At 45.4% G+C, this 20,062-nt stretch overlaps 1 protein-coding gene across 1 annotated transcript in view; it reads right to left on the bottom strand.

Moving 5' to 3' along the window:
- NWD1 (NACHT and WD repeat domain containing 1) overlaps positions 1 to 18,403 on the bottom strand; it is a 44,841-nt gene extending 26,438 nt beyond the window's left edge. The window contains exons 1-8 of the mRNA XM_029049712.1: positions 18,320 to 18,403; positions 13,892 to 14,008; positions 10,305 to 10,638; positions 7,812 to 9,084; positions 4,530 to 4,733; positions 3,593 to 3,752; positions 2,694 to 2,811; positions 282 to 443 (exon numbers count right to left, since the gene is read on the bottom strand). Of these exons, the coding sequence (XP_028905545.1) occupies positions 282 to 443; positions 2,694 to 2,811; positions 3,593 to 3,752; positions 4,530 to 4,733; positions 7,812 to 9,084; positions 10,305 to 10,638; positions 13,892 to 14,008; positions 18,320 to 18,403 (2,452 nt within the window). The remainder of the gene's footprint in view (positions 1 to 281; positions 444 to 2,693; positions 2,812 to 3,592; positions 3,753 to 4,529; positions 4,734 to 7,811; positions 9,085 to 10,304; positions 10,639 to 13,891; positions 14,009 to 18,319) is intronic.
- Between the last annotated feature and the right edge of the window lie 1,659 nt (positions 18,404 to 20,062).

Here is a 20,062-nt window from a genome sequence, read left to right as displayed (position 1 = left end):
TAGAAGAGTGCTTGGCACATAGCAAGCCCTTAACAAATACCATAATTTTTCTTATTATTCTTTGGGGACAGTTCTGCAGCCCTGATCAAAGCTAGGGGGAAAATGATGCAAAATGAGAATATGGAAAAGAGAATATTGACTAAAAGTGGAGCTTTTCAAGTAATAAGAATTAGCGTTAGGCACCGATCTGCAAGAGAAATCACCCTAAGAGAAAATCTAAATTTCCACTGGCTATTTGGCCAGTAGCCTGAGCTGATGGGTTTTGTGGCAATCTGACTTACCAATGCCGTCTCTACTGGCAATTGTGGATCTTGCAAGCCGGATGGCATCTCTCACAAGCTGTAGCTCAGGACTATCAATGCGCCCAGCACAAAGGGCAAAATCTTCTAGGATACTAGGTAGTCCACTGGAAATCATTCTACATGAAATCCAGTTCATGTTACCTGCGGAGGAAAGTAACAACTGCTAGAAAGAAAGTGCTTAGTCATAATAATGTTGGTATTTGTTAAGCGCTTACGATGTACCAAGCACTGTTCTAAGCGCTGGGATAGATACAGGGTAATCAAGTTGTCCCACGTGAGGCTCACAGTCTTAATCCCCACTTTACAGATGAGGGAACTGAGGCACAGAGAAGTGAAGTGACTTGCCCAAAGTCACACAGCTGACAGGTGGTGGAGCCAGGATTAGAACCCTTGACCTCTGACTCCTAAGCCTGCACTCTTTCCACTGAGCCACGCTGCTTCTCTACCGTACTCAGAGCGCAACAGGAGCTCAATGAGCACCATTGATTGATTGACTGATTGAAGATAGGACTTTCACCTGGATGTGACTTAATCCTGTGGCTAGCCTCCAGTGAACTACCATGCTCCACCCATCAATCAATCATTTTTATCGAGCACCGGCTGTGTGCAGAGCACTAAACTAAGTGCTTGGGAGAGTACAATAGAAGAAGAAACAGTCCACGTCCCCAAGGATCTTACCATCTAGCCGGGGAGATAGATGTAAAATTATTTACACATAGGAGCAACGTGACCTAATGGTTAGAACCTGGGCCTGGGAGACAGAAGGACCTGGATTCTAACCCTGGCTCTGCCACTTGTCTGCTCCGTGACCTTGGCCAGGTCACTTCATTTCTCCAAACCTCAGTTATCCCATCTGTAAAATGGGGATTAAGATCACGAGCCCTATGTTGGAAAGGGACTGTGTCAAACCTGATTAGCTTTTATCTACTCCAGCGCTTAGTACAGTGCCTGGCACATAGTAAGCTCTTAAATACCATAAAAAAAGGAGGATGACTGTAGATCTGGGGAGAAGAAAAAACTTAATCAGGGAAAGTTTCCTCGAGTTTCAGGTTGTTCAGAAACGTTTTGAAGATGGGGAGAGCTGAGAATTGTAGATTAGAAGTCGGAGGGAGTTCCAGGCCGAGTGTAAACCAGGGGTTGGAGGTAAGAGAGTTGGGAATGAGGCCCACGGAGAAGGTGGGCTTGGAAGGAATGGAGATTGCAAACTGGGGTGTAATAGGAGAAGAAAGAAGATGGGTAAAACGGAGAGAGCTAAAGGATTGCATTACAAGTTTCTGTTAAATGCAGAGATGACCTAGGCAACCATTAGAAGCTTTTTAATAGTGGATAGATGTGTGCGGACAAGGTTTTGGAAATCTGATCTGAGCAGTAGAGTGAAGTGTGGACTGGAGAGGAAAGCCACGTGGCCTAGTGGAAAGAGCATGGGTCTGGGAGACAGAGGACCTGAGTTCTAATTCCGCCTCCACCACTTGTCGGCTGTGTGATCTTAGGGAAGTTGCTTGCCTTCTCTGTGCCTCGCTTATCTCATTTGTAAAATGGGAATGTGAGCCCCATGTGGGATGTGGGCTGTTTCCAATCTGATTAGCGTATATAGTGAACTGACACATCAATCAATCAGAGATATTTATTGAGTGCTTACTATGTTCAGAGCACTGTACTAAGCGCTTGAGACAGTACCATGCAACAGAATTAGCTGGCACGTTCCCTGCCCATAATGAGCATACTGTATTGAGGGGGAGACAGACGTTAATATGAATAAATAATTTATAATGCATAATAAGCGCTTAAAAATACTATTTTTAAAAAGAATGAAGAGGCTGGAGAGAGGAAACTCAGTGAGGTGGCTGATACAGTAGTCAAGTCAGAACATGTCTGGGCCAGGGTGGCGGCCATTTGGATGGAGAAGGAAGGGTCGATCTAAGACTTTTTTTTAATAGTATTTGTTGAGCACTTACTTTTTGCCAGGCACTGTACTAAGTGACGGGGGGATACCAGATCAACAGGTTGGACCCAATCTGTGTCCCACACGGGGCTCACAGTCTTCATCCCCAGCTCTTAGAACCATGCTTGGCACATAGTAAGTGCTGAACAAATACCATTATTATTACTATTATTATTTTACAGAAGAGGAAACTGAGCCAAAGAGGTGAAGTGACTGCCCCAAAGTCACACAGTTGGCGTGGCAGAGCCAGGATTAGAACCCAGGTCCTCTGACTCCCAGGCCCTGGCTCTTTCTCCTAAGCCATGCTCCTTCTCTGTTGTGGAGGAAAACCTGTATCCAAATCTCATCTCTTGCTCATCAAAAGAAACGTACTTGATTTATCGCCAGACCCAGTACCTACTTCTCTCAGTCTTGAACAAGAATCTCGATTTCAATTGAGGGAAGCTTACCTAGCACGTCCCTCTTCAGCTCTTCGATGTGGTCAGCATTGAGCAGGTGATAGGGCAATTCGCTCAGTTTCCGCAAATTGGCAACCGTGTCTGAGTACCAGAGGGGTTGGGCAGATACCTAAGAAGAATGGGGAGATGTTGATGGAGAGGATAACGACCAGCAAGCCTCGTTCCCATGACTCAGGATCGAGAACCTGTGTGAAGGAATTGGATCGGGCACATCGTGAAATACACGCGAAGGTTTTTTACACGAAAGACACACTTATGGCCAAAGTGGCCATAACAGGCTGCGCCACAGTGCCATGACCCAGCAGGCAGTTGCCTTGGTGACTGCTACGCTCTTCACCGCCCATGTTAGCTAGCTATTTTTCAGGATTTCTTCTTAGACCTGTCGGCCTCGCAAAACGCCCTAGGTGGTTCTTCTGTAGAAACCCTAATGATAATAATAATAATAGTGGTATTTGTTAAGCATTTACTACCTGCCAGCCATTGTACTAAGCGCTGGGGTGGATACAAGGAAATCAGGTTGGACACAGTCCCTGTTTCACGTGGGGCTCACAGTCTTAATCCTCATTTTACAGATTAGGGAAGTGAGGCCCAGAGAAGGGAGGTACCTTACTCAAGGTCACACAGCAGACAAGTGGCGGAGCAGGGATTAGAACCCAGGTCCTGCTGAGTCCCAGCGTTGGGTTCAGTCAGTCAGTTCAGTCAGTGACTCCTGTGCTCTATCCACTTGGCCATGCTGATGGCGTTGCCCCACTGCCGAGTCAGGATTAGAACTCAGGTCTCCTGACTCCCGGAGCTGTGCTTTTCCCACAGCAGGGAAGGAAGGGTGGCCAGTGGAGGTTCCAGGCTGGAAACAGAGGACTGTTGGAAGGAACGCTAGTGATGATTCTCACCTTCCTGTCCACGATGAGAGGTTTACTGAGTTGTGGCAGAGTTATAGGTTTCTTTGAACCTTGACTCCAGGCTCCTGTGAAGAATTCTATCAAAAGAAGGTGCCTCTTAGTTTTCTCTTCTCCTGAAAGGTAACGATCCTGAATCACCTCAGTCAGCTGCCTGCGAAGGTAATGGAGGTAAAAGTGAGAGGAGGAATCAGAGGACTGTATGCCCAGAGCTCTAATTCTTGAGGAAACTAGCCCGATGGGTTCCAGAAACTTCGAAAATAATATTAAGGTCTATCAAGGTCAAGAGAAACAGAGTGGCTTAGTGGAAAGAGCTCGGGCTTGGGAGTTAGTGGTCTTGGGTTGTAATCTCCACTCCGCCCCTTGGCAGCTGTGTAACTTTGGGCAAGTCGCTTAACTTCTCTGTATCTCAGCTCATCTGTAAAATGGGGTTTAAGATTGTGAACCCCACCTGGAACAACCTGATAACCTTGTATCTCCCCCAGCGCTTAGAACAGTGCCTGGCACACAGTAAGTGCTTAACAAATGTCATTATTGAGAGGCAGCGTGGCTCAGTGGAAAGAGCACGGGCTTGGGAGTCAGAGTTCATGGGTTCTAATTCCGGCTCCATCACCTGTCAGCTGTGTGACTTTGGGCAAGTCACTTAACTTCTCTGTGCCTCGGTTACCTTATCTATAAAATGGGGATTAAGACTGTGAGCCCCAAGTGGGACAACCTGATTACTTAGAACAGTGCTTGGCACATAGTAAGTGCTTAACAAATACCATCATCATCATCATCATTTTACTTACTGATGAAACTAGCTTTTTGAGTTGTTCAGTAGTGCTAGAGGAATGCTAGTGAAGTGACTCTCTAAAACAAAATCCCTTCTTAATAACAAGACCCTTGAGACAAGAGATGTAACTGTGACTGTCTGTAGAACATGATCTACCTGTGAGAGAGACCCAGGAGCTGGAAACCATCGGCTGGCTTCTTTACCAAACACCCTCCTAAGTCCCGTCGAAGTTTGGCCCACAGTAGAGGAGGGAAGCGAAGAGTGCCTTTGCTGGGAGGAATCCAATCTTGGAAAACGACCTTCAGAACCTCATTGTCCAAGGATAACACATCTTTTAGTTCCGCTTCTGAGAGCCCATTTCTGCCAGAATTAGAGAGACTGTGCCTGAGTCGTCTAGCTAAAATCCTTTTCTTTATGTAAATGCATATGTTTTTTATGGTATTTGTTACGTGCTTACCGTGTGTACTAAGCGCTGGGGTTGAGACAAGATAATCAGGTTGGACACGGTCCATGTCCCACGTGGGGCTCACAATCTTAATCCCCATTTTACAGATGAGGTACCCGAGGCCCAGAGCAGTGAAGTGACTTGCCCGAGGTCACACAGCAGACAAGTGACAGAGCCAGGATTGGAACCCAGGTCCGTGCTCTATCCACTAAGCAGTGCTGCTTCTCTGCTTCCCCCAAAAGGTTAGAAATAGGGGTGATGCTCATCCCCATGAATTTTTGCTTGTTTCCCTTATCTGAACAAAAGTCATTCTCCGCAGGTGTCCCCAGGATTGCGAAAACACTATGTCTTCTCTGGTGAACAGTGGGTGAAACAGAAAGCAATAGCGTCTATTGATTACTTACTGTGTGCAGAGCACTGTACTAAGCATTTGGGAAAGTTCAATAGATGTAGAAGGCACGAATCTTACCCACAAGAAGCTTACCATCTAACGGGGGAGACAGACACAAAATAATTTACAGATTGGAGGAAGAAGAGCTTAAATAGTAAAGTACGTAAAGCCGTAGGAGGCAGTGTGACTCAGTAGACAGAGCATGGGGCTGAGAGTCAGGAGACCGGGGTTCTAATCCCGGCTCTGCCGCCACCCGCTGCCTGTTTGGAAGGAGAGTGAAGAATGGATTGGGATGGGGAAAGGCTGGCGACAGGGAGACCAGTGAGGAAATAATAACAGTAGATAAAAGTAGTTCAGCCAGGATGTGAGGAGTGTCTGAGAGGAGGGGAGGGACCTAGGAAACATTGTGAAAGAAAACAACAGATGAGATATGGCATTAGTCTGAACATGAGAGATGTATTGTCAAACAATCAATCAGTCAATCAGTGGTATTTATTGAGCGCTTACTAAGTGCAGGGCACAGTACTGAGCTCTTGGGACAGTGCGATACAACAGAATCAACAGACACATTCCATTCATTCATTCAATCGTATTTATTGAGGGCTTTCTGTGTGCAAAGCACTGTACTAAGCGCTTGGGAGAGTACAATATAGCAATAAACAGACACATTCCCTGCCCACAATGAGTTTACAATCTAGCGGGGAGATGGGCATTAATATAAATAAGTAATTTATGATATATAATTTAGAAATATTTACATAAGTGCTGTGGGGTTGGGGGTGTGGTAAATGTCAAATTCCCAAAGGTCATAAATCCAAGTGCCTAGATAACACAGAAAAGAGAGCAAACCAGGGAAAAGAGGGCTTAATCTCTTAAGGGAGCGAAGAGTCAAAGATAATGGAGAGGTCGTGGGCTTCAGGGAGAGGGAAGATGATGGAGAGATTTTCAACTGTAATAATATAAATAATAATAATTGTGGTATTTGTTAAGCACCTACTATGTGCCGAGCACTGTTCTAAGCACTGGGGTAGATAGCAGATCATCAAATTGGCACAGAACCTGTCCCACATGGGGCTCACACTCTAAGTGGGGCACGGGTGGGGACAGCTATTGAGTCCCCATTATAGAGATGAGGAAACTGAGGCCCAGAGAAGCTTAGCTACTTACCCAAGATCACACAGCAGACCCATGGCAGAGCCAGGACTAGAATCCCAGGTCTCTGACTCCCAGGCCCATGCTCTTTCCATTCAGACCACGCTGCTTCCCCAGGTAGAAAAATTAGGTGGAGGAGAAGATTGAGGGGGGAAGGTGAGGAGTTCAGTTTTAGTCGTACTGAGTGGGATGTTCATGAGAGATTGGGGGGAGGGAGACCAGGGTGATGAGAGCTAGATCTGGAAGTCATCTGCACAGTGGTAGTAGCCGAAGCTGTGGGAGAGGATGAGCTCCCTGAGGAACTGTGTATAAATCATAATAATAGTGGTATTTGTTAAGTGCTTACCTTGTGCCACCCACTGTACTAAGTGCTGGGGTAGGTACAAGGTAATCGGGTTGGACACAGTCCCTGTCCCGCATAGGACTCACGGTCTTAATTCCCATTTTATAGATGAGGTAACTGAGGTACAGAGAAGTGAAGTGGTCACACAGCAGACAAGTGGCAGAGCTGGGATTAGAACCCAGGTCCTTCTGACTCCCAAGCCTGGGCTTTATCCATTAGGCCATGTTGCTTCCCAAAGTGAGAAAGTAGAGAACCCAGAATAGAACCTTGAGGGACACCCAAAATTGGGGGAGCGCATGTCTGATGTTTCAATTTTATCAATAAAATAGCTGGTGCGGTCATAAAAAGGAGGTGGGGTCACCTGGGGCTTCAGGAAGGACTTATTTATTCAAATTTCTATTAATGTCTGTCTCTCCCTCTAGACTGTAAGCTCTTTGTGGGCAGGATATGTGTCTTTTTATTGTTATATTGTACTCTCCCCAGTGCTTAGTAGAGTGCTGTGCACACAGTAAGCCCTCAATAAATACGACTGACTGACTGACTTAAAGGCTAATGCGTGGGAGCAATAGGCATGGAGTCAGTGAGGAAGGAAAAGATCTCTCCGTGGTTATTTACTGTCAAAATAAGAATTTACGCTGCCAAATAAACAGTTTTACCATTTCATGAAAATCGTGAGTGGGTTGCAATAATTTTCCAACACCCTGGAGAAACTCGAATGTCAAACCCGTCTCAGAAGTGGCCTCTTCAGTAGAGAAGCCTGGGTTGAAATATCGGAAGGCTAAGAAGATTCTTTTTTCACCCTGCTCTGAAAAAGTTAAGAGCTTGCTGTGTGTCATGAGCACATGGGGAGAATTTCTTCCACCTCTGTGCAGTACCTGTTGGAGGGCTAGCGTTGTTTTTGTACAACATTCAAGTAAAAATGATTTCTCATTAAAGGAACTAGTGTGTTTTGTGGAAAGACCTCAGGTGGACTTGTGTTTTGAAAAGTAAATAGGAATGCAAGAAAGGGCAGTGGTAGACAGCTGAGAAAATTCTCCTTCGGGGAAGAATGGCATAAAAGATCACGCAAGCCATTGGAAAAAAAAAAACAACATAAAGGTCACTTACCGAGAAGAAACGATATAGCCAAGCACGTGGGCCACCAGGACTGGGCCGTGTAACTGCTCCAGGCGGAAACACAACTGATGGACTGCTTCCCGGATGGTCAAGGCCAGAGATGAGGGCACAGTGTAGGATGCCCATCTTTGGACTTCCTCAAATGCCAGTTTCAGCCTCAAGGGATGCCCACATTCTGGAAGACTGCACCAGAGATGGTCCAGCTGAGCTGGACTTAGCTTCCGTTTGACCGATGCCAGTAATAGCCCCATCATTTCTCTGCCTTGCTCACCGGAGAGCGGTTTCACTTCAAAATAGCCCTCCAAATTCGTTACCTTCTCCTGCAGGGCTTGTAAAAGTCCATACTCCGTTGGCCAGGTGGAGACGACAAGATGGACCTTTGGAGGGCATGTTTTAGGCAACCACGAGAGCCTGTGGGCACCATAACTTGAGGTCAGCTCACCAATGGAGTCGAAGAGGAGCACAAGAGATTCAGCATTTCTGCGGGACACTTTAAGAAGGAGGTCACGGAAGAACTGGACTACATCACTATAAACCGCTGTGTCCTGTGTAGAAGGAACTGCCAAACCGCACGCTAAACACACCTGGAAACAGATACTCTTGAGCACACCAAAGATGTCTGAACTGAGCTGAGATGTTCCCAGAAGCCTCAGGACTATCACTGTTTCCTGGCTCAGGAAATCTTGCACTTGCTCAGATAGTTTGCACATCAGGGCTGTTTTTCCGATTCCCAAAGGCCCAAATACAATGAGTGGAGTGTGAACATTGTTGTCGTTTTCCCTGATACGTTGCCCAATTTCGCTCACTAATTCCTGCCTCCCAGAAAATATTCTGCACCTCTCTGTGCACTGGGTCATGTGATGCCGTAGCTCCTGGAAGAGCCATCCCAGCTCTTTGCTGACTTGTTTCTGGTAATGGAGGCTCTCAAGAATCTGGTGTTTAACTGTTGCAATGAATTGTACCCCTAACTTTTCAAGATATTGGGCATGTGCCTTGTTCCGAGGATTCACCAGGTCTTTACTCCACTGGATTGACTGGACTTTCAGGAGGTTAGGATGCTCGTCTGCGATTCTCCCCTTGAGGTTGGTGAGGGAATTTTGAGCATCCACATCCAGGCAGCCGTCTTCCTGCCTATCCACCACAGGTAAGTTACACGAGTCTAGGATATGCTTTTTGAGGTCATTTATTTCTCTAAGGAAAATGGTAACCCCAGATTTACTCGCTCCTTTGTTCGGAAGACCCTCTTCTATTTCCCATTCAATAGCTATGAAAGCAAAGGAAATTGAGAGGAAGGGTTTAAGTTTCAGTTCATAACCTGATTCCATCCATTTTCACTCACCTCCCCCATCTACCTAGGGATTCTTCTCTCTCCCTCCATCTTTATAAGTGGTGAGGCCTAGTGTTATTATTATTATTATTGTACTTGTTAAGCATTTACTATGTGCCAAGAACTGTTCTAAGCACTGAGGTAGATAATAAATGATAAATAAATAATGATGATATTCATTAAGCGCTTACTATGTGCCAAACACTGTTCTAAACGCTGGTGTAGATACAAGGTAATCAGGTTGTTCCACATGGGGCTCACAGTCTTAATCCCCATTTCGCAGATGAGGTAACTGAGACACAGAGAATTTAGGTGACTTGGCCAAGGTCACACAGCGGACAAGTGGCGGAGGTGGGATTAGAACCCACGTCTTTTCGTGTTGACCAACTTTGTTATGTTGTGCTTTCCCGAGTGCTTTAGTCCAGTGTTCTACACACAGTAAGCTCCCAATAAAGAGCACTGATTGATTGATTGATGGGGATGCGACTCTATCAGATCATACTCTCCCAAGTGCCTGGTACAGTGCTCCGCATGCAGGAAGTGCTCGATAAATACCACTGATTGATTAATTCGTAGACCTCAATTCTGCCCTAGTTTCCCCTCATTCTGTCTGTTTTAAAGGCTGGTGACATAATTGCCAAGGGCAGATCACAGCATTCTGCAAAGCTACACACTTGATTTGAAATGTCCTCTCAGATCACATAAATTCATTTTGGGAATCTGCAATCTCTAGACTTTACAGCTCACTGTGAGCTAGGACAAAACCAAGATCATTGTGCAAAATCTCCTCTTGACCCCATCTCGTTCCCATTAAACCTCTTTCCCTTCCATGAGTAAAACTCCTCATTCCCCCCGACACACACATCCTTAAAAGGTAAAAAAGTAAGCTATCTATTGTTTTTATGAATTAGATTAGAGTAGAACCCAGTTCCTCTGACTCCAAGGCCCATACTCTTTTCACTAAGCCCCGCTGCTTCTCAAATGAACCTCAAATATTTTCATTGCATAATTTCGCTACTTAATTGAACTATTTTCTGTAAATAATAAATGGGGTATGGGTTTGTGCCTGTCTGTGACAAGAGACGTGGTCGGAAGGGACCGTTTTCCTTCCTTCCCCTATTGATCGACTTCAGAATCAGCTTGGCGACGCATGGCACCTGATTTGTGATAGCGACGCTCCTCCTCCTTGCTGATCAGTCCATGCTTCTCTGCTGCCTGGGCAGCTGAGTGAAGGACAGTGGCTAAGAGGCTCTCTTCCCTCCTCCAGGCTTCCCTTTCTCCCCAGCGTTTCTCCTGGTAACAGGGTAAGTGTGTGGTGATTGGCTGCAGGGTATACGCAGGAGGAATTGCATTTTCATCCTTCCAGAACCATTTTACAAGGAGTCTCATGTAGCCCGTGTTGCCCGTGAGCTGGGAGCTAAGGGCGTCAAACTCCTTCTCTCCAATGAGTCGAGGTAAGGGGCAGCGTCCATACCGATCTCCAACCAGAGCCTGTCAGAATGAAGGTTGCAAAGAGAAAGAGACAAATTCACAATATCCAAAATGACCTAGGCGAGTTATGGGAATTAGAATGAGATGTTTCATCGCCAGAGGCAGCTCGGCCCAGTGGAGAGAGCCCGGGCCTGGGAGTCAGAGGACCACAGCATGGCGTAGTAGATAGAGCACGGACCTGAGTTCTAATTCCGGTTACTTGTCTCCTGTGTTACCTTGGGCAAGTCACTTCGCTTCTCTGGGCCTCAGTTCCCTCATCGGTAAAATAGGGTTTGAAGCTGCGAGCTCCCTCCAGCCACCTCAAACTCAGCATGTCCAAGACAGAGCTCCTTATCTTCCCTCCCAAACCCTGTCCTCTCCCAAACTTTCCCGTCACTGTGGACGGCATGACCATCCTCCCTGTCTCACAAGTCCATAACCTCGGTGTCGTCCTTGACTCCGCTCTCTCATTCAACCCGCGTATCCAATCCGTCACCAAATCCTGCCGGTCCCACTGTCACAACATCGCCAAGATCCACCCTTTCCTCTCCATCTGAACTGCTACCATGTTAATACAATCACTCATCCTATCCTGCCTAGATTACCGCATCAGCCTCCTTGCTGACCTTGCAACCTCCCATCTCTCCCCACTCTAATCCATGCTTCACTCTGCTGCCCAGATCATCTTTCTACAGATAGATTGAGGGCATGTCACCTGCCTCCTCAAAAATTTCCAGTGGTTGCCTATCCACCTCCGTATCAAACAAAAATTCCTCACTATTGGCTTTAAAGCAGTCCATCACCTTGTCCCCTCCTACCTCACCTCCCTGCTCTCCTTCTACATCCCAGCCCACTCACTCCACTTCTCTGGTGCTAACCTTCTCACTGTGCCTCGCCTGCCCCACCGCCAACGCTGGCCCACGTCCTACCTCTGGCCTGGAACACTCTCCCTCCTCAAATCCGTCAAATAATCACTCTTCCCCCTTTCAAAGCCCTACTGAAGGTGCACCTCCTCCAAAAGGCCTTCCCAGACTAAACCCCACTTTTCTTCAGCTCCCCCTCCCTTCATTCATTCATTCATTCATTCAATAGTATTTATTGAGCGCTTACTATGTGCAGAGCACTGTACTAAGCGCTTGGGATGAACAAGTCGGCAACAGATAGAGACAGTCCCTGCCGTTTGATGGGCTTACAGTCTAATCTCCCTTCCGTGTCACCACGACTCGTTCCCTTTTCTCTTCCTCCCTCTCCCCCCGCATGGCACTTATGTACAAATGTATATATCTATAATTCTGTTTATTCATTTTGTTGCCTGTTTACTTGTATTGATGATGATGGTATTTAAGCGCTTACTATGTGCCAAGCACTGGGGTAGATACAGGGTAATGAGGTTGTCCCACGTTGGGCTCACACTTTTAATCCCCATTTTACAGATGAGGTAACTGAGGCACAGAGAAGAGAAGTAGCTTGCCCAAGACCACACAGCAGACAAGTGATGGAGCTGGGATTAGAACCCATGTTCTCTGACTCTCAAACCCGTGCTCTTTCCACTAAGCCACTCTAGACTGTGAGCCCACTGTGGGCAGGGATTGTCTCTCTTTATTGCTGAACTGTACTTTCCAAGCTTTTAGTACAGTGCCTGGCACACAGTAAGCACTTGACAAATACCACAATTATTATTACTTTTATTATTATTATTATTAAGCCCGGCTCCACCACTTGTCTGCTGGATGAACTTGGGAACGTGTTTACCAACTCTGTTATATTGTACTCTCCCAAGCACTTGGGACAGTGCTTTGCCCAGAGTAAGCGCTCAATAAATACCATTGATTGATTTTGTGCAGAGCATTGCATTAAGCAACTGGGGAACACATCCATTTTGATGACTTGTAGTAAGGCAAGTCAGAGCAAAGATATACTTCCTTATTGAATTCACACCCATTGGGATGTAAACTGCTTATGGGTAAATATATGTCTCATAAGATTGTGGTACTATCCCAAACATGTAGTGCAGTGCATCGCTTACTTCTCTTGTCACTTAACTTCTCTGTGCCTCAGTTTCATCATCTGTAAAATGGGGATTCAATCCCCATTCTCCCTCCTACTTAGACTGTGAGCTCCATGTGTGAGCTTCAGTGCTGACCTGAATGACTTGTATCTACCCCCAGTGCTTGACATATAGTGCGCGCTTGGCAACTACGGTAATTATCATTATTATTATTGCATCTAGTGGGTATTCAGTAAATGCCACTAATGTTATTCCACCTAGAGTAACTTTTAACCTTTCCATAAAGGGTGTTCAGGTTGTGTTTGCATGATTCCCTCGAAGGTTGCACATTTCCAAACAGTGAGTCTCTTGGGCAAATGTGTGTTTTACACAAACTGCCTAATGACTTATTTACTAGAGCAGTGGCTCTCTAAGGACATTGCATTCAGTCTGAATTTTCATGAAAATGTCCCCCCAAAATCTTTAACCTTTCAAAAATCTTTCAGCAGAGTCATTTTTTCCCCTTTGTTTTATGTAAGAAACTTGGTCTAACTTTTGAGTGAGTTCAGGTATAGAGGTTGACTGGGTTTCCTGTAATAATAATGATGATAATGGTTATTATCATTATCATTATTTTGGTATTTGTTAAGCACTTACTATTCATACATTCAATTATATTTATTGAGCGCTTACTGTGTACAGAGCACTGTACTATATTAAGCGCTGAGGTGGACACAAGATAATCAGGTCGGACACAGTCTCTGTCCTACATGGAGCTCACAGTCTGAGTAGGTCTATAACCGGTCATGGAGGTAATGAATTAAATGAGATTCTCCTGTGTTTCTCTTACCCACCCCACTAGCCCTTGAAATGAGCCTGGAGGCAAATCTCAAATCCTTCCTGTGCATTCTGAGCAACAGTTATTTTCATGCATCCATTCATTTGATCGTATTTATTGAGTGCTTATTGTTTGCAGAGCACTGTACTAAGCGCTTGGGAGAGTGCAGTGTAACAATCAACAGAGACGTTCCCTCCCCACAATGAGCTTACAGTCTAGAGGGGGAAAAAAATGTACGTGCACTGTCTGGCACTCGAACCCCAGCCTTCCGTGTGGCAGGTGAGAATTCTACCACTGAGCCACCACTGTTCCCACCTCACCTGGCAGAGCGACACTGAAGATCTAGTTGAGCACTTCCCCCACTGGCAAGCTCGGAAAGGCCGGATCTGCCCCCACAGATCCAGCGAGATCTGTAGGCAAGAGGAGTCGCGCACACGAGCACTACTTACAATGAATGTGGGTCCTGCCGATATTTCCTGGCACAATTTAATCTCCTCCAAGCAGAGTTCTACCATCATGTGATCAGCAGCCTCAAAGTCACGAACACCCCACCTCAGATCGATCACCTGGGGAATAATTATAATAACTGGGGTATTTGTTTAGTGCTTACTGTGTGCCAAGGACTGTACTAAGTGCTGGGGTGGATACAAGCAAATCGGGTTGGACACAGTCCCTGTCCCTCTTGGGGCTCACAGCCTTAATCCCCGTTTTACAGATGAGGTAACTAAGGACTGGAGAAGTTAAGTGACTTGCCCAAGTCCACATACCAGGTGAAGGCGGAATTAGAACTCATGACCTTCTGACTCCCAGGCCTGTGCTCTATCCACTGCGCCATGCTGCTCCTCAATAGAGTGAGCCCACTGGATGATCACAAAACATGCGGAGGTATTCAAATGTCACATCCTCTCAACCTAAGCAAATCTAGTATGCTCTATGGTGAGATCTTTTACTGCAAGTACCCTTTGATTTCTTGAATTTTAAAATATTCTTAGGATTTTCTCTGAGAGCAGGAATGCAGTCCAGTCTGGCTAGTCAAACAATCGTATTTATGGAACACTTACTTGTGCAGAGCACTGTGCTAAGCGCTTGGGAGAGTACAATACAACAGAGTTGATAGACACATTCCCTGCCCACAACGAGCTTACAGTCTAGTCCAGTCTAGTAATAATAATAATAATGTTGGTATTTGTTAAGCGCTTACTATGTGCAGAGCACTGTTCTAAGCGCTGGGGAAGATACAGGGTAATCAGGTCGTCCCACGTGAGGCTCACAGTTAATCCCCATTTTACAGAGGAGGTAACTGAGGCACAGAGAAGTGAAGTGACTTGCCCACAGTCACACAGCTGACAAGTGGCAGAGCCAGGAGTCGAACCTATGACCTCTGACTCCGAAGCCCAGGCTCTTTCCACTGAGCCACGCCGCTTCCCATAGTAGTTATGGCTCCTGTTAAGTGCACACGATCAATCAATCAACTGTATTTATTGAGTGCTTACTGTGCGCAGAGTACTATACTAAAAGCTTAAGAGGGTGCAATCTAACAGTATAACAGACACATTCCCTGCCCACAATGAGCTTACAGTCCCTGTCCCGCATGGGACTCACAGTCTAAGTAGGAGGAAGAACAGGTATTGAATCCCCATTATATGGTTGAGGAAGCTGAGGCACAGAGAAGTTAGGTGACTGGCCCAGGGACATCCAGCAGCCAAATGGTGGAGTCAGGATGAGAATCCAGATTCTCTGACTCCCCGGCCCGTGCTTTACCTAGTAGACCTTGCTGCTCCTCAGTCAAGTAAAAATCCTTCCACAGAACTGCAACTGCTTTTCGAAGGAATCATATTTGAATGATTAAGCAAAAATCTTTTTATATAGGTTTGAAAGAAGAAGTAACTTCTCCTCTAGTATAAAGAGACTTCTTTCCTCCTCTAACTTTGCAAGAGTTTTATTGGAAAAAGAGAATGTGTTTTTTTTTTCCCAAAGTGGTGATTTGGTGAGAATGTTTCCTCGGAACTAGAATGATGTGGTTTGGGGTACAGATTTAGCCTCCTGCCAAAGTCGACAGGGCCAGGGAGAAACCGTGCAGCCTGGATTGGGGGAGCCATCTGGAGAGAGGCCTAATGGCTTCAGAGCCAAATGTAGCCACTCAAACCATCCAACAGCTGTCTGACTCACAGGTTAGGCATAGATCCAGCCTAACCCCTTGGTTTCAGGTTGGGGAGAGGCAGGCTCAGAATTTCCCCGGAAGTTCTGCTTTAGCCCAAAGCCGACCCCAAAAGTTTGGGATTGGACCTAGATTGTCCTTTTCCCAAGGCACCCAGAGAACTCAGTTCAGTTCTGGGGTCCTTTTTTTATTTTATTTTTTTTATGGTACTTGTTAAATATGTGCGTTTGCGGTGCATAGTCTTCATCCCCATTTTACAGATGAGGTAGCTGAGGCACAGAGGAAGCACCGAGGTCATATCCTTGATGCTTAACTTCCACCGGGTTAGTGTCATCCATTCTACCATCAATGTCACTGTTGCAAAGATTAAATAGTGACAAACCCCAGCGCAGAACATCATTTTTATGTCCTCCAGCTGACAATAAATCAGCTCAACCTTTAGACTGTAAGCTCGTTCTCTAGACTGTAAATTCATTATGGGCAGGGGATGTGTCTGCTAATTCTGTTGTATTGAACTCTCCCAAGTGCTTAGTACAGTGTTCTGCACATAGTCAGCACTCCAACAAGACCATTGATTGATTGATTGAAGTATTTCTTTATCAATTATAATTCATTATATAACATTTTTCCCTGTAGAGCTCAAGGCACCTTACAAATAACTTTCACAAGCATACTCCGGTATACTAATGACAGTATAATTGATCTAGAAGGGAACCAGGAGAGATCATCTAATTCAAGTCCCCGCCTCAGTCATCAAATAAATTTTATTGTAGCCACATCTAGATGTCCTGAACCTAAAGATGAAAACAGGAAGAGAGAATAAGATCCCAAGAACCACTGCCCCAGGGAAAATAATACTAATGGCCAACCCGATTATCTTGTATCTACCCCAATTAATTCTTAGTACAGTGCCTGGTACAGAGTGAGCACTTAAATGCCACAATTATTATCATTACTGTTATTATTATTGTTATTATTATACCAAGCACTGAACTAAGTGCTGGGGTAGATACAAGATAATCAGGCCAGACATAGCCTCTCTCCCTCATTGTATTTGTAGTTTGCAGCATGGCTTAGTGGAAACGGCACGGGCCTGGGAGACAGAGGTCATGGGTTCTAATCCCAGCTCTGCCTCTTGCCTGCTGTGTGACCTTAGGCAAGTCACCTAATTTCTCTGTGCCTCAGTTAACTCATCTGTAAAACGGGGATTAAGACTGTGAGCCCCATGTGGGACAACCTGATTATCTTGAAACTACCCCTGCTCTTAGAACAGTGCTTGACACATAGTAAGCACTTAACAAATACCATTATTATTATAATTATATATATATATATATATATTACATCTAGAAACTCACTAAAAAGAAGTATTTTTCTGGATCTGTTCACTTTATCGATTATAATCAATTGTCTTTACACAGTCAGATGGAGACCATCTCCAATCAGAGATGGTCTCCAGTGGTTGCTATCTGATCTGAGATGATCTGTCTGAAGATAATACTCCATCTCATTGGAGATAGTCTCTGTCCAACTGGAGACCATCTTGAATAGCTTTGAAAACACGTTCATGGAGATGAGAGAAGAACTCTGATTCAAAGGATGTGCTTTCCTTTCAGTGTTACCTTAATTGACTGGCAGCCCCATCTTCCCTGACTCGAAAACAACAGTGCTAAATGAAGAGAACAGGAATGCAGGACCTTCAGCATCTACCAAAATCAATCTATTAATTAGTAGCAAAAAATCTGAATGAAAGGGGTTTATCTACAGCCCAAGGGATTTGGGTTCAATATAAGGAAGAATGTCCTAATAGTGCAGCGCCTTTAAAATTGGGTAGTTTTTTTAATGGTATTTGTTAAGCATTTACTATGTGCCAGGCCCTGTACTAAACGCTGGGGTGGATACAAGCTAATCAGGTTGGACACAGTCCCTGTCCCACACAGGGCTCACAGTCTTACTCCCCATTTTATAGCTCAATCAATCGATATCAATCGTATTTATTGAGCATTTACTGTGTGCAGGGCTCTGTACTAAGTGCTTGGGAGAGTACAACAGAACAGTATAACAAACCCCTTTCCTGCCCACAACAAGTTTACAATCTAGAGGGAGGTAACTGAGGCCCAGAGAAATGAAGTGACATGCCCAAGGTCACACAGCAGACAAGTGATGGAGTCAGGATTAGAACCCAGGTCTTCTGACTCTCAGGCCCGCGCTCTTTCCATTAGGCCACAGTGCTTCTCACTGCATACTACATTTGCATCTTTCTGGAAAGATTTCCAGGTAGCCATTTTTTGAGGCAGTGGGTTGGACTAGTTGACTAAAGGAGGGCCCTTCCAATCCCATGGTTCCTCTGATTTGCTTCTGCAAAGGAGCCATTCAATCCCCCAAACTCTAATGCACAGATGAATGATGGAACTCAGACGAGAAGCAGCGTGGCTCAGTGGAAAGAGCACGGGCTTTGAAGTCAGAGGTCATGGGTTCAAATCCCTGCTCGGCCACATGTCAGCTGTGTGACTTTGGGCAAGTCACTTAACTTCTCGGTGCCTCAGTTACCTCATCTGTCAAATGGGGATTAAGATTGTGAGCCCCACGTGGGACAACCTGATTCCCCTGTGTCTACCCCAGCGCTTAGAACAGTGCTCGGCACATAGTAAGCGCTTAACAAATACCAACATTATTATTATTATTATTATGAAGCTAAACCGGAAAAGCAGATGGTAACCTCAAACATTAAACCATGCTTCTGACAGAAGTTCTCCACTTCAGGATATGCTCCTTCCAGCAGGGCCTCTCTCTCTGTATCCATATCTGTGAGGAATAAGCATAGAAGAATTCCTTTAGTATAAATAAGATTAAAACCCTTCCATCTGGTAGTTAATCCACATCTAGCCAAATCCCACTGAGCAAAGACAGATGCCTTTCGCTTCTCAGTTTGCTTAATTAGGAAATATCAGAAACCGGCATTGGTTCGAGTCGGTCCATCCGTCAATCGTATTTATTGAGCATTTACTGGGTGCAGAGCACTGTACTGATCACTTGGGAGAGGACTGTATAGCAATAACCTAACCTCATCTGTAAAATGGGGAATGAGACTGTGAGCCCCATGTGAGACAGGGACTGTGTCCAACCCCATTTGCTTGCATCCACCCCAGTGCTTAGTACAGTGCCCAACACACAGTAAGCGCTTAACACACACCACAATCATTATTGTTGGCATTATTATTATCATTACTAATAAACAGAAACATTCCCTCCCCACAGTGAGCTTATAGTCTAGAGGAGGAGAAAGTCTAGAGGGGGAGAAAGTGGGGATAGTGGGGAAGGAATCTAGTCAGACCACAAACTGAAGGAAACCTAAGGAATTGGACCAGAGACCCTATGCTAGCTCCTCTTTAATAGTAATGATGGTTTTTGGATCCTCTTTCCTCTTTGTGTACCTTAGTTAAATTCCAGTGGAGGATGGTTTGTCTTTGGCCGAGGAAGGGCATGGGGGGAGTGAGCTAGACAGAGCTTGGAGTAGAAGCGGCAGGACCACTACAAAACGAAGCAGCTGCTTGGTAAATTAATGGACTCATGGATCCAAATGGCAGCTTTGCCTTCTCCCCATTCCTCATGGCCTTCGGTGAGCTTCCTCAACGAATTCAACCAGAGAAAAGCTGCCTTAGTACCAGGAGTAGATTGAAATTTCATGGCCACCTCCCCCACCCCTGATCATTATCATGAACTAAGGACATTTATTGAGACTCTCCAGGGTACGCCCTTCCTTGAACACAGACAGATCTGCTGTCTTCTGACAGAAGCTATCCGCAGGACGTTCACCGTAAGATTCGTTCAGTGAGTCTAGAAGAAAACAATTTGCAAACTGTAGCATCCCTAAACAATCACAATTTGTGCTAATGCAACCTGCCTGACATCAAATGTGCCTTCCATTTGGGAATGATAGCCTTCAATCTGGGATCAGGGAGGGAGGGAGGAAATACAGAAGCCATCAGAATTCTGATAGTTGACACTCCTCCCTTGGGCCAATTTAAGTTTTAGTCCTAGATCTGCCACATGGGAGAGGATGAAATTGAACAGGTTGTGTGTATAAGCTGCCAGAGTAGTTAAGAGTAATAGCTGGTAGGGATCATAGGCCCCAGTTCAGACAGCTGTATCTGAATCTGCAAAAAAGTAGCCGCAATTTACTTTAAAAGACTTTGGGGCCCATGAGAGACTATCTTTGGGCCACAGTCTTACTCATCGGAAGCGGCTCTTTGCCAGCATTAGATTGTCTTTTACTTTTATTATTGTGCCCCAAGCACTTAGGACAGTGCTCTGCACACAGTAGGTGCTCGATGCATACTCTTTTAAAATGATATACTAAAGGCACATTATATTAATAGTCAATCTGTGCAAAATCAGACCGTGCGTTCGCTCCCCGGAAATCAGTTACTGCAGAGTTCAGTGACTAACCTGAGAAAGTGGA

Source organism: Ornithorhynchus anatinus, chromosome X1, assembly GCF_004115215.2.
Source record: "Ornithorhynchus anatinus isolate Pmale09 chromosome X1, mOrnAna1.pri.v4, whole genome shotgun sequence".
Lineage (NCBI taxonomy): Eukaryota > Metazoa > Chordata > Mammalia > Monotremata > Ornithorhynchidae > Ornithorhynchus > Ornithorhynchus anatinus.
The sequence above is the reverse complement of the archived record's forward strand: the minus strand, read 5'-3'. Positions and strand labels throughout refer to the sequence as shown.